At 54.3% G+C, this 14,946-nt stretch overlaps 1 protein-coding gene across 7 annotated transcripts in view; it reads left to right on the top strand.

Annotated features, from left to right (window-relative positions):
- RFX2 (regulatory factor X2) overlaps positions 1 to 14,946 on the top strand; it is a 91,064-nt gene that overhangs the window by 60,792 nt on the left and 15,326 nt on the right. For 5 of the 7 annotated variants that reach the window (XM_047095409.1, XM_047095407.1, XM_047095410.1 and 2 more), the window contains one exon: positions 10,515 to 10,589. The exons of the other annotated variants lie outside the window; for them this stretch is intronic. In XM_047095409.1, coding sequence (XP_046951365.1) covers positions 10,515 to 10,589 — 75 coding nt within the window. The remainder of the gene's footprint in view (positions 1 to 10,514; positions 10,590 to 14,946) is intronic. 7 annotated transcript variants of the gene reach the window in all.

Here is a 14,946-nt window from a genome sequence, read left to right as displayed (position 1 = left end):
GGGGACTGAGGAAGGGAAACGGTCCGGCCAGTTTTCACAGTAATAACACAGCACTCCTGTCCGTGCGGGAACCTGCCATCGCGGTGTTTCATCGGGGCCTAGGTCCGGCCTACTGAAGGGTAAGCCGACCCGGTGGCCAAGTCCCACTTGACCCCTCTGGGTGGTGTCTTCGTGAACTCTTAGCTTCCAGGAAAGCGGGGTCCTGGCTCACAGGTAGCGGCGGAGATCGTCAGAGATCGGGATGGTGTCTGCCCGGGCCACGCGGCTGGCCTTCCAGCACGTGCCGCGCCGAAGCCAGAAGGGTGAGAAGTGACGTCGCCTCTGAGAACGGTGTCAGGCGGGCTCTGAGCTTGCTCTGGTCGCGTTCCGGCCCCGGAAAGAAGTGGCATCAGCTTTGTGGCGCCTGCTGTGATTTTCAAATGTGCCTAAGACTTGAGATCTGCCTAAGACTGCCATGATTGCTTCCTCCTCCAGAGGAAGAAAACCCTCGTGCGCTGGGTTTGAGAAGCCAGTGGGGATCGGCAGCCCAGTCCCTTGGGACACTGAGTCGTCTTCGAAAACCCTGAGATCTCCTTTGCAACATGAGAAATGGCGATATTTAGGGCCCCGGACCGATGGCTCCAAGTTCCACAACGCACACCCCGGAGACACGTCACTTGAAATCATAGGAATTTCTCTACCGGTGTCATCAGAGACTCAGCTCCCGCTTTCAACACGCAAGCGAGCCTCTCGGCCCCGAGCACCGGCACACGTGAGTTCAGAAAAGCCGAATCCCGTGTACTCCATCCAGCTCATCTGCGCTGGGTCAAGGCCAGGGGAGACCGTGAATGGAGCGTCCGTGGCTCCCGCTGTGTGGCCTGGCCTCCCGGCCTCACGGTGACCCTTCCAGGTGGCCCGCGGGGCCGGTGTGCCACCCACACAGGTCACAGCTCACGATGGATAATCAACCACGAAAACGTCTTCTCTATAGCCTGCCAGTGAAGATGCGGAACACCTTAACTGCACAGCGACCTCACACGCATCGCAAGCATTTGCTAGAAGCTGCCTCATCCTCTGCACATCAGAGCTTTTGCCCAACGGCCAGAGCAAACCCTTTGGGAGCAAGCGCACGTTGTTTGATGAAGGAATTTTGCCGATAGCGCATCCACTTTTTTCTCTGACTAAAAAAATATTTATCATCACTTTTTTTCTTTAATAGACTCCTTTTTTTAAATAATTTTTTAACTTTTTTTTGGGGGGGGGGAGAGAGAGATTCAGAGCATGAGCAGGGGAGGGACAGAGAGCAAAACTGACACAGAACCTGAAGCAGGTTCCAGGCTCTGAGCTGTCAGCACAGAGCCCAACACGACACGGGGCTCGAACCCATGAACGCAGGATCATGACCTGAGCTGAAGTCCGATGCTCACCGACTGAGCCACCCAGGCGCCCCGACTCCTTTTTTTTTTTTTTTTAAGCACAGTCTTAGGCTTACAGAAAAATTGAGCAGGAAGTACGAGAATCCCCGTAGCCCCCCTGCCACCAACACACACACAGTTTCCCTTATTAGCATCTTGGGTAAGTTTGGTAGGTTTGTTACCCCAGTGAGCCAATCTTGACACACTGTTATTATTAACTAAAGCCCCTAGTTGACATCAGGGTTCATGCCTGGTGCTGTGCCTTCTGTGGGTTTGGACAAACATTCAATGACATCATCACCCTTTTTTAAAATTTTTTGTTATTGTTTTTAATGTTTATTTTTGAGAGAGTGAGAGACAGAGTGTGAGCGGGCAAGGGGCAGAGAGAGAGGGAGACACAGAATCCGAAGCAGGGTCCAGGCTCTGAGCTGTCAGCACAGAGCCCGACGCGGGGCTCGAACCCACAAACCGTGAGATCGTGACCTGAGCCAAAGTTGGACGCCTAACCGACTGAGCCCCCCCCCCAGGCGCCCCTGACATCATCACTTCGGAATCTGGTTTTGCACATTTCTCCGTAAAGGCGGGGAACACTACCTGCGTTTGCTCAGGAGCACCGCTTTGAGACGGATCTGAGGTTTTCGTCTCTGGTCTCCTCTAGTGACAAAAGTAAACAATGTGAATGTCCTCCTGGAAAACATTCTCCTGTGCTTATTCTGAAAAGCCTCAATTAATTTACCGGAGAAGCCGTTGTTCCTGTGCAGAGCGACACAAACCCACGTGGGAGGTCAAGGGCGACTGTGGACAAGTGGGTCGTTTATCTAATAAAAGCTTCTTCCACTCCCCGCCCATTTCTCATTTTTCTGGTATTTTCTCTCACGGCTGTGTATGCAAAATGACCACAGCGTGTGACTCTGGACTGGATCCCGGGCCAGAAAAAGGACAGGAGTGCAAGGACCGTCACATTCTAATGAGCCCTTTCGGTTGGCTGAGCGTGGTGAGTGGGGGTTGATTTCTGGGTCTTGGTCCTTGTGCTGAGGTCACGTGAGACCTGGTTCCGTGGTCACGGGAGATGCTAACATTTCAGGGAGGCTGGTGGAAAGGGTCTGCGGGAATTCTTGGCACCAATTTTAGAGTGTTTTTGTACGTCTGGAATTATTTCCAAAGGAAAAGTTTAAAATTTTGAAAATTGATTAAGAAGTAGGACTCTATTGTTAAAAGTTCTAGGAATTATAAGAACTAAACACGCTAGCTGCTAAAAATGATTACCAGTAGAAAGACTGTTTCTGTGGCAGGAAGGACAAGAGAAGAGGGAGGCTTGCTGTTTTAGGTACCTTTTCCTTCTAGTGAATTCTTTTTTTTTTTTTAATGTTTATTTATTTTTGACAGAGACAGAGACAGAATGCAAGTGGGTTAGGGGCAGAGAGAGAGGGAGACACAGAATCCGAAGCAGGCTCCAGGCTCTGAGCTGTCAGCACAGAGCCCGACGCGGGGCTCGAACTCACGAGCCGTGAGATCATGACCTGAGCCGAAGTCGGACGCTCAACTGAATGAGCCACCCAGGCGCCCCAAGTGAATTCTTAACCACATGCATATGTTACCTTATAAGTTTTCTTAAGTTTTTTAAGTTTTTTTATTTATCTTTTAATTTTGTTAATATTTATTTTTGAGCAAGAAAGAGAGAGCGTGCGCATTTGAGTGAGGGAGGGGCAGAGAGAGAAGGAGACAGAATCCGAAGCAAGCTCTGTGCTGTCAGCGCAAAGCCCGACGCGGGGCTCGAACCCACGAACCGTGCGATCGTGACTTGAGCCGAAGTCGGTCACTCAACCGACTGAGCCACCCAGGCGCCCCTAAAGTTCATTTATTTTTGAGAGAGAGTGAGGAGGAGAGTGCCAGCAGGGCAGGGCAGGGAGAGGGAGGGAGAGAGAGACTCCCAAGCAGGCTCCGCACTGTGAGTGCAGAGCCGGAAGCAGGGCTCGAACCACGAACCGTGAGATCATGACCTGAGCAGAAATCAAGAGTGGGATGCTTACCCAACTAAGCCATCCAGGTGCCCCTATCTTATTTATTTTTATTTTTTAATTTTTTCTTAAGGCAAAATTTCTGTCACATAAGATTAACCACTTTGGAATATGGAATCACTCACAATACCACACCACCATCACCTCTATACCCATGTCGTTCACAAAAAAACAGTTTAACAATAGTCTAAAACACCCATAATGTGTAATTCTTGGTAGAATTATGGGGCAGGGGGAGCGGCAGACCACAGCTCCAAAGCCAAATCCAGCCAGCTGCCTGGTTTTCTAAACAAAGTTTTATTGGCACACAGCCACGCCCGTTCCTTCACTGGTCTGTGGCTGCTTTCCAGCTCCTAGGACAGAGTTGAGTAGTTGCGGACAGAGACTGGCCCACAAAACCCAGAACAGTCACTATCTGGCCCTTTATAGAAAAAGCTTGCCGGCCCTTGATGTATAACAACTGCCTCAGAGAGGTAATCACAAAAGATTGAGTGGTAAATGCAGATAAGCAGAGCTGAATACCTAACACAACCCCAACTAACACAACCCCCCCCCCAAAAAAAACACATTAAATGAAATGTGAGTCCGATATAATGCACCTGAAAGGACCCACACCAGGCTATTGGTAAAGGCCTCTCCTCCCACGTAGGGAAGTCGGGTGCCGGGGAGAAGTTGAGGCAGGGCTAGAATGGGATGGGCCGGGCCAGGTGCCCAGGGCACCAAATTTAAGGAGGCGCTCACCCCCACGTGCCAACCTTGCCCCGACAGGATCTTGAGAATGAGCGCCTCCTTAAGGTTGGTGCCCGGGGCACCTTGTGGCCCCACCGCCGTCCTGGCCCTAAGTGGAGACCATCTCTGGCATAATCAGATTTTTGTACGGCAAGCATGTTAATATTACTTACATGTTTTTAACATGTTTAATGAGCAAAATAAAAATGGACAAACAGATTTAAAATGCCCTGTTTCCCCCCAGGCCAGCCTCCTCCTTCCCCAGCGGTGAGCCCCAAATTCTCTCCACGTTCCCACCTGGCCCTTCGCTGTGGGCCCCGTATCCTTTCTGCAGGCAGAATTCTGGGCTTTATATCCTTGCCCTCAAGAGTCCAACGGTGTCTCTTCCTTTTAAACGACTCTCCATTTTCTTTAGAGATTCATTCAAAAGGGTTGCTCCTAAAGCATTTAAACTTTGATCTCCTCCGTTCATGGTCACATAACTGGGCTACATTTGAGGATGCAGGGTTAACACCTTCCTGTCCCGTCCCCACTCCTCCCTGGCCTTTCCAGGGAACCCCCCGGAGGCATGGTCCTGATGTCAGATTTTGGCAGACCCGTCTGGAGATGCCGGGGCCACTTCAACGCTGGTCATTGCTGGCCCTTGGTAGGGGTGACCCCTATCCCGGCAGGTCCTTTTAATGAGATTATTTTGTTATAAGTGGAATGGCCACGTGGGCATACACTCACGAACCTCCACTCATGCCTCCTTAGGAGGCACCAGTACAGTCTTTGAATCAGGAAGAATCTTGCTAGGATTACACATGAAAGGAGAGGAATTTTCTAAATAATTGGCTTATTTTAATATACTCGGGAACTGTTGAAACTTGACCGCTACCTGCTGTTACGTCAGGTTCTTTTATCTTTGATCGCGAATCCTTATGTATTTTTTCTGCCCTCCTTCTGAACAAGCCCTTAAAGCATGTGTCCTTTTCCCCTGGCATTCTGTTAATAATTCATGTAGCAGAAAAAATGATGTTTAGGGGGCCAGTCAAAAGGAGTATGTGCTGCATTACGCCGAACCAAAAATAAAAATTAAGCTCCCGAGGAGTCAAGAAATGGACGCATCAGCATATGCACAATACCAAGATGGAAGGAAAGTGCTGGGAGTTCAAAAAACAAATGATTTTAGGGAAAGCTGCCTGGGCCCCGGGCGGGGTGGGGCTCCACGGAGGCCACCCTTGGCCCCTCCTTACTGAAGATTAAACTCCAGGCAAACATAAAATTAGCCTCTATGTTAAGCGTATTCAGAGAGTAGACACTAACTTCGCCAGCCACTGAGCGGACCGGATAAGGCGTTTGTACTTGTGCAGCGAGAGTCGCCCCGGCAGGTGTGCGAGGAAGTCTCGGGCCGCGACAGCGAGATGCTCCTTTTCCGCAGATGCCGGTAGTGCCGCCCGCGCGGGGCTGGGAGGTGGCGCCGCAGCGCCCTCTGCTGGACCGGCGTGCGCACTGCGCCTCCAGTGCTGCCTGCCAGGCGTTAACCTCCCCCTCTGGCCTTGGGGGGGGGGGTGTTCCTTACCTTCTTTATCGCCTTCTGATGTTTACCCGACGTCTTAATTTTATTTTAATGTTTGTTTATTTATTTATTTTGAGAGAGAGAGCACGAGCAGGGGAGGGGCAGAGACTGAGGGAGAAAGAGAGAATCTCGAGCAGCCTCCGAGCTCAGCGCGGTGCCTGATGTAGGGCTCCATCCCACGAGCCTCCGATCGTGACCTGAGCCGAAATCAAGAGTCAGATGCTCAACGGGCTGAGCCATCCAGACACCCCAACTGTCGTTTTGATTTCAAAATACAACGAACACCTGGGGGAGGTTCCACTGTGCATTAAGTTAATGCTCTGCACCCGTGGCCTTGAGCGGACCCTATTTAATAGCTATGGGTTCTTCAGGATGGTCTTCTGCAGCAAGCCTTAACTTGTGTGCTTTTCCACGATACTCGATACTCACTCGTAGCTCTACAGTTTTTAGCAGGCAGTCCTCAAGACGTCTGGCACTCTTCTGGGTGTCCCCAAGACCGGCCCCGGGGGCCCACCGGGTCAGAACGGTTTTCATAATAATACTAAGCCATCAGGCTGTCGCCAGCTCTCCCTGTGCTGAGGTTTGCACTGATTGTGCAAAATCAACATCGATGCGCCCCCGGGGCACAAACGCAGGCGCGGAGCAAGGCGGAGGCGTCAGACTCTCCCAGAAGCCACCGGCTTCTGCACCACCCAGCGCTCACAGTGAAAAAGAGAAGAGAAGCAGCGAATTCCGTAGTGCAACTTGCTGTTGCGGTTCACCTAAGGTCCTTGGTGAAGCGGTAAACAGTCATTGTATGAAACCCCAGTCCTTTCTAATATTCTGGGTGACAAAAGGCACTTCTGCTGCCAAAGTGTGATGACCGTGCTAAGGAAGAGCCGCCGGGCAGATGACTGTGAGCTGCAGCAGCCACTTCTGTCACGAAACACAGTGTCTGCTTGAAGGAATAACAGACAAGTGATGAGTTTTCGGACTTGAGGATGTGGCAGGCATTTTTCTCAAAAAGGAGAGCACGAAGCGGATGGGTCCGGGGGGGGGGGGGTGGAATTAATTTGGTTGCCAGTAAATTTTCAACCAAAAAAAGAAAACTTCGAATTTTGAAAACCTGGTAGCCTCCTGATGAGCTTGGTCAATAATAACAAATGCGATTTTCAATAGCGTTTCGTGAAGTGCGTCATCATTTGGAACATCCGGAAACTCGGTGAGCCAATATTTTCCACGTGACCAGTGTGTGATGTTACAAAAACCATACACGTGGGCAAAAGATCCATTCAAATCGCAAGAGAACAATAGGTTTTTTAATTGGTTGTATATTTTTTTAAATCAAGGTAAAACTCACGTAACATAAAATGCATCTTTTTAACCATTTAAAAGTATACAATGCAGGGGCGCGGGGGGGGGGGGCTCAGTCCGTTAAGCTTCCGACTTTGGCTCAGGTCGTGATCTCACGGTTCGTGGGCTCCAGCCTCGCGCCAGACTCTGCTGACAGCCCGGAGCCTGGAAGGAGCCTGCTTCCGATTCCGTGTCTCCCTCTCTCTCTGCCTCTCCCCCACTCACGCTTTGCCTGTCTCTCTCTCAAAAGTAAATAAACGTTAAAAACAATTTTTTTTGAGCGTACGATTCAATGGCATTTAGTACAGTCACAATGCCGTACGACCATTAACTTTATCTAGTAGTTCTAGAACATTCTCCTCACCCTAGAAGGAAACACGCTGTCAACTGGTAACCCTGACCAATCGGCAGTCACCTCCCCCGCCCCCCACTCCCTCCTCCTCCAGCCTATGGCAGCTAGTCTGCTTTCTGTCCCGGACATTTCACATAAACGGAATCATACGCTACCTGGGCTTTCGTGACCGGCTTCTCTCTCTGAGCATCACGCATTTGAGGCCCATCCGCATTGTAAACGTGTATCACTACCTCATTCCTTTTTGTGGACGAGGAGCATTCCGTTGTATAGATATACCACGTTGGATGCACATATGCAGTCGTCTGTGACCGACACTCGGATTTTTCCTTTTTTTTTTTTGCCATTATGAATGATGCCGCTACAGACATTTGTGTACCCAGGAGTGGAATTGCTGAGCCGTAATAGTTCAACTGAGTTTCCGTGTAACTTTTTGAGGAACTACCGGCCTGTTTTCCACAGCAGCTGTACCGTTTTACATTCCACCGGCCACGTGTGAGGGTCCTTTCTCTTTTCTTTCTTTCTTTTCTAGTAGCCGTACCAGTGCGTGTGGAAGTGCCGTGTCACCGTGGTTTGGGCTTGTGTTTCCCTAGTGACTAATGATGCTCGGTATCTTCCCATGTGCCTCCTGCAGACAGGTCTGTTCGAGTCCTTTGCCCATGTCTTAATTGAGTCATTTGCCATTTTGTTGTTGGGTTGTGACAGTCCTTTATACGTTCTGAATACGAGACCCTTATCAGAAATATGGTTTGCAAATATGTTCTCCCATCCTGTGGGATAAAGTCCCATTTATCTTTGTAAAGAATTTTTTTTTTAATCTTTTGTCTGTGCTTTTAGCATCATATCTAAAACTCCATTGCCAGGGGTGCCTGGGTGGCTCAGTCAGTTAAGCGTCTCGCAGGTCATGATCTCACAGTCCGTGAGTTCAAGCCCTGCGTCGGGCTCTGTGCTGACAGCTCAGAGCCTGGAGTCTGCTTCGGATTCTGTGTCTCCCTCTCTGTCTGCACCGCCCCCCCCCCCGCTCATGCTCTGTCTCTCTCTGTCTCAAAAATGAATAAATAAATAAAAATTTTAAAAATCCATTGCCAAATCCAAGGTCATGAAGATAAACTTATTGTACGTGACTACGTTATATTTTCCTCTGAGAGTTTTACAGTTGTGTCTCTTACATTTAGCTCTTTGATTCATTTTTGAGTTGTTTTTGTATATATTGTGAGGTGGGGGGCCAACTTCATTCATTTGCCTGTGGAAACCCACTTGTTCGGAAGTTTACTCTCTCTATTCAATGCTCTTGACGCCCTCGTCAAAACTCAGTTGACCACAGATACATGGGACTCTTCCTGGAAGTTTGATTCCACCCCACTGGTCTATATGCGTCTACCTAGATGTCTCTCCTTATCCCCGTACTGCACTGTTCTGGTTACTGTAACTTTGTAGTAGGTTTTGAAACTGGGAAACGTGAACCTTCCAACTTTGTCCTTCTTTTTCAAGATTGTTTTGGCTATCCGGGGTCCCTTGCAATGCCATACGAATTTTACGATCATCTTGTCTGTTTCTGAAAAAGCAGTCAGAAGTTTAATAGAGGATTTTCATAAGGATCGCTTGGAGTCTATAGATCAACCTGGAGAGTATTGCCATCTAAATATTAAGTCTTCCAGCCCGTGAATATAGGACGTCTTCTGCTTATTTAGGTCTTTAATTTCATTCAACAACGTTTTATAGTTTAACGTACAAATGCTTTACCTTGTTGGTTAAATTCATCCCTAGGTATTGGATTTTCTTTGACGTTACTGCAAACGGGATTGTTTCTTTATTTCGTTCGCCTGTTGTTCACTGTTGAGACAGAACCGATTTGTGGGCATTGATCTTGTAACCTGCAACTCTGCTGGGTTGCTTATCAGCATTAACAGTGCTTTGGTGGGTCCCTCGGGATTTTCGGTATTTAAGATCATGTTATCCGCACGTTACTTCTTCCTTTCCAATACGGATGCCTTTGGTTCCTCACTGTTGCCTGACCCCCCGGCTAGAACGTCCGGCACGGTGTCGGGTAACAGTGAGGACAGCGGACACACACACACAGCGGTCAAAAGAGGTGATGGGCAAAGCAGTAACCCTCTTGCTCCCGCACTCAGCCCCAGGAGCCCCGTCCAGCTGCGCTTTCCGAAATACGTGTTCCCCCTGCTCTCTGCACAAGCATCACTGAGGTCTGCCTTCCGTGCGTGTTTGAGGAAAGTCAGCGCATTAGGTTTACTTCCTTCCATTGCAGTCCTCGGCCTGCGTGGTGGCCTCCGGCAGATTTTCAGTTTCCGTTTGACGTGCACAAGTCACATTCAGCACGGACAGATGTGGTGGGAGCCGCCCACAACCGGCTGTTTCCTCCTGTGCGTCGACCCACTGCACCACCTCAGCTCCTTGCCTCCAGGAAGTCCTCGGGACCCAACTCAGAAGCCCCTTCCCCCAGGAAGGCGCACCGTTAGCTTCACGTGACGTCCCCCTGCGACTCGCTCTCCTTCCTGTATAACCCTCTTTGCCCGGCCCACGCTTCATTCAACATTCAGGAGCTTATCTCTGTGACATGCCCGGTGGCCCCTACGCCTCCCGATGGCAGGGCCAGGGTCTCCGGCCTCGTTGCTGTTTTCCTGGAGGCTCTGAGCTCTGTGACAGGACAGGCTGGCCAGGAAGTCAGCGCCGCTGGCCGCCCTTGGGTAGACAGCTGATTCTCCCTGGCAACCGACGACGATGACGGGTCCAGGGGAGCAGCGGGCAATTATGGTGCTGGCTTTGCTTATACGTGAACTTAGGCCTCGGCTCAGCGTTCGTGCTCTGCGTGTGCACATGTTGTGTTACAACGCAATCGCCAGCATTCACAGCACAACTCATCCTGCTGCCGCCTGTGCTCCCCGCCCCCCGGCTCGCCTGCACGGCAGGAATAACACTCCCGGCCGCAGCTTGAACTCACAACTTAACCGTCCCCCCGCCTGCCTCCAGCCTGGTTTTTATTTTGTAGGCGCTTAAATCATTATTTGGATATTAATAAAAACAAATCTTGGCTGATGCTAACCATCTGATTTCCTTTTTTTTTTTTTTCCATTTTGTTTTGTTTTGTTTGTTTCTGCACACATTTTCTTTAGCTTGAAATGGCGATTGAAAACCTCCAAAAAAGCGAAGGGATCACCTCACACAAAAGCGGTTTACTCAACAGCCATGTAAGTGTGTGTCGATGTGGCAGTCTGCCCTGCCGCGCTCGTGACCTTCACAGACAGTTTAAAAGCCAGCGAAGACGGTGACGTGACACGAGAGATAGGGGGGCCACCAATCCAGGGTTCCATATCCGGCCAGAATGCCTTTCACCCGCGTGAGGGAGAAGAGTCTCCACTTGCCAAGGTGGCTGGTGACAGCACCCACCCCTTCTGGCGGGCGGTGGGACTAACGTGCGTGCTACGCGTGCCGCAACTCCCCGAGTGCCTGGCAGGGAAGAGGCAGAACCAGTAAAGTGACACGAAGAGAAGCGGTGGCCACAACAGGAGAAGCGGGTGCCACCGTGACTCTTAGCTGCATTTTCTGCGATCAGCTTTTTGGGGGAAAAAAAAAAAAAACAAACCAACAGGCAATTTGAGAAAAGTGCAAACCAGCAAACGTCTGCCTGTTCTAACTGCGTAGGGTCTTCCTCCCTCGCCTGCGTCCGGGGAAACCAAGATGGCAGGTTGTTCGCCAGGAGACGGCCAGTGTCCCTGTCCCTGGGCAGCTGCGCGGGGCGGGACGGGACTGGCAGAGGTGACCGGCTAAGAGTCTTTATTGCCTAACTACGACCCCATCAAGACTCTGGTCAGGGCCGACATTCACACAGGGCACGAGAAAGGGCAGTGATTGTGGGGCGGAAACCGCGCTCGGGGAAGGTGCAGACACTTCCAGGTTGGTGGCTCGGCACGGGTGCGCTGTGCTGCCCCAGGGACGCGTGACGAGGGCCTCAGAGGGCCGGTCACGGGAAGGAGGAGCAGCCTCACACCCGCTGTCTTGAAGCCGTAAGTGAATCGAAGCGTCAGGACCCTGCTGAGTGTCCCCCACCCCCAGAGCAGGTGGCTCCTGCCCTCCCCGTCGCCCGTTCCTGCTGGATGACGTCAGCCCTGCGGGCCGACCTGGCGAGGGGAGCATCTGCAGACGAGCTGGGGGAGAAGACCCCTCGGTCTGCAACTCGGAAGGCACCACGTGGCCAAGGCTGCGCAACGGCGGCCCCGTTCAGCAGGGCCCCGACGCGAACACGCGTGGCCGTGACTCGGCCTGCCGGCCCAGCGCCGGGTCGGCCCCGCGGAAGGCAGCGTACGGGGCGCGAGCCCCGGGCAGCCGGGGTTCGCGGGGGGATTTGAAGTGTTGGGGGGACACGCGTGAGCCGCTTGTCTCTGGCCGCAGGGGTGCTTCCGGCTTCTGACACTTCCTTTGGAAGGAGGCTGCTTTGACTGCCTCCCTGCCCGTCGGTTTCCCAGCAGGAAACCCGCCCCGCGTCCGTGCCTCCCTGGCCGTGTGTCGTTGAGTCTCGTTCGGGCATCAGGCGCTGCGAGACGCAGGGTGTGGGCTTGGCGGCCTAGAATCAGAGACTAGAAATAAGATCTTTCTGAAGATTCAGCCACACACACCGGAGTGAGAGACCCACCTAGAGCTCGTCCCGGGAAATGTGAGAGCCGGGAGGGAGGGAGGGAGGGAGGGAACGTGTCCCGGCCGATAGGTCCGATAGGTGGGGCCCGTGGGGCCCACGCTCGCTCACGATGGTTGTCACCGCCGCCGCCTGCGGCCCACGGCGCTCTTGTGTTGGGCGACGCTGGCCGAGTCCCGCTCCTTTGCCAGCCCAGCCCCGGCGCATAGGAGTCTGGTTGAGGGCTGGGCCCCACGGACCCGCTCTCCTGGCGGCCTCCCAGCCGACCCCTGTCGGAAAGCCTGGGTCGTGCCGTCCCACCCCCACCAGACCCGTGCTTGAGTAGGAAGCAGAAGGAACAAGGGAATCTCACTCCAGGGAGCACAGTGGCCAAGCGTGTGTGAGAACGTGCGCCCAGGTGACACGTGAGCGTGCCCACAGTCCCGCCGTGGGAGTCCTCAGCCGGAACTGGTTGTCACGCTCCGCAGAGTTGGCTTCTCGAAGCGCCGTCGTAGGCTGGGCGGGGCGGGCGAGGTGCCCCGAGCCTGGGAGGCTGGACAGCGCCTTCCACACGCAGCCAGTGCCGCGGTCCCTGGAGCTCCCCAAGATGCCCTGAAGGGGCCGCGACCAGGGGGTGTGCAGGTGGAAGGAACTTTCCAGCCTGGGGTTGAAAGGCCCACGGGAGGAGGGGGGCCTCAAGCGGTCTCTGAGCTGAGGAAACGTGGGAGAGCTGTTTCCAAGGACGTGAAGCGGGGCCCTGGGGGCGGAAACGCCTTCCCCACCCGCAGCCACCGCTTGGAGGCAGCACCCCCCGCCCCCCGCCCCGTGCGCCTGGCCCCGGGAGAGGAACTTGGGGTCGAGGTCCCCCTCCTTGAGCAGGGGGGGGCCTGGGCTCCTCCCAGGGCTGCCCCTCAGCCAGATCCCCACACAGAACAACGCCCCCCACTCAGGGACCCCTCCCCCCACCGATGGCTCAGTCACTGTCCCTTGGGGACAGCAGTGGTCCACTGCAGTGAACTGTTATTTTCCAACCCTGGGAGGAGGACCTGTTGTTAGATTGAGTGTATTCAGATTATATGACTTTTTTTTTTTTTTTTTAATGGAGAAACAGATCGTCAAAGGGCGCTTGGCCGTCAGCTGGTGGCCGACTGGAGGCCCGTGTGACGACCAGGCTTACCTTGCAGGCCAGGCTTGGGGCTTGGCTAGAATCGGCGGCTCCGTGGTTGGTCACCGGCTTGCTGACCCCACCCTGGCTCCCTGGGGGAAAGGCTGTTTCCCAGCGGGCACCCCCCACCCCCCGGCCTCTCCCGAAGCTCCCCCTCCAGGACCCGCCTGCCGCTTGGGGCCCAGCACCGTGTGTCCCAAGCGGAGCCCTGACCGCCCCGACCCCTGTGCCCCCCACCCTCTGCTGCGGGGCACCCTTGCTTCCCACCCTCCTCCCCAACCCCCCCCCCCCCCGCCAGATGCTCTTGACCTCACCTTCGGAAAGATCCAGAATCAGACCACTTCTCCCTCCTCCTCCACCACAGCCCCCCTCCTCCCCCTCCCCCCCCCCACCCCCGCCACCACCGTCTCTCCCGTGGAGTGTCGCGGCCACCACCTAGCCAGCCCTCGGCCGCTGCCCTCGCCCAGCTTCCGGGCCCTTCTCGCAGCAGCCGTGAGGGTGGTCCTACTGGAACCAGAGTCAGATCGCGGCACTTCTCTGTTCAGAAGCCTCCGGGTCCCCCCGTCACATTCCCAAGTAGAAGCCTGCGTCATCGAAACAGCCTCTGGGGCCCTGGCCGACCTGCCCTGTTCCCTCCCTCCCCTCCTCCTTCTGTCTCCAGCCACGCAGGCCCCTCACTGTTCCTCCACTGCACCAGGCCCGGTGCCGCCCCAGAGCCTTTGCACAGGCTGTTCCCTCGCTAGAATGCTTCCCCATGGCGCCCTCTCTCAGCTCCCTCATGACTCGAGTCATCGGTCGCTTGAAACGGCTTCCCTCGGGGTACCTCCTCAGCGCAAAAGAGAGAGAGAGTGTAACTGACCGTTCTTTGGGGGGGCTGCTAGTGGGGTCCGTTCTCTCTGGGGTTACGTCGACCTGGGAAGAACTTGTTGTCGAGATACCGATGCGTCGTTGATGTCAACGTCCACATACCAACCCAAGTAAAAGATCCACTTCCAACGTCAACGACACGGGGCCGGGGGCAGTGATGAGGTGAAGCGAGCATCCTTCCCGACACTTCCTCATACGTGTGAGCCAGTCCTGTGTCCTCACACACGTGAGCCGGTGCCCCGTCCTGCCCACCCCCCAGAGTCTGGCCTCACCCCCTCTCCGGCCCCAGAGGACCCCTCAGACGCGGCACCGTGTGCCCCCCGCCCCCCTGCCCGGGGTGGCAGAGAGACAAGTCTTCGGCCTCCTCGCCCTCGGCTTCCCGCACACGGGGGGGCCCCCCTCTGTGCCTCCGTGTCTCTTGAGGCGTCGTCAGGATCCTGGGGTGCAGATGTGGACGGAGCCGCTTCCGTCTCTACCCGCCCGGGGTTCTCAATCCCGCGGGGCGGACGCGCATTAGATAAAGTGTGCCCGTCAGCTCCAGAGGGGGAACGTCTTCTGAAGACAAGCTCAGGGTTCAAAGGACCCCCTCAAACGCCAGCCCCTCGTCACCTGGCTCCGCGTCCAGAGCCCCGGCGGCAGGGGTGCTCAGGGCGGGGAGGAGGGTGCACCCTGGGGTCAGAGGGCACTGCCACGCTGGCGAACTACTCACTGACTTTGCAGCTAAGCCTTCGGCCCGTGGCACCAAGGGGAGAGGGGTCGGGGCGAGGGGGGACCAAGGAGGCGGCTCCGCTGGGACCTGACTTTCTGTGTGGCCGGCTCCCGCCCTTCTGACCCGAGGCTGAGCTCTGGGGGGGCAGCGACTCGCTGTGGATTCGCTCACCCTGCCCTTTGGCCTGGGCGCAAA

Source organism: Lynx rufus, unplaced genomic scaffold (genome assembly GCF_022079265.1).
Source record: "Lynx rufus isolate CCGP_SWC_20201006 ecotype Redwood Valley unplaced genomic scaffold, mLynRuf1.p SCAF_4, whole genome shotgun sequence".
NCBI classification, from domain to species: Eukaryota; Metazoa; Chordata; class Mammalia; order Carnivora; family Felidae; genus Lynx; species Lynx rufus.
This window is presented reverse-complemented; position numbering and strand designations above follow the sequence as displayed.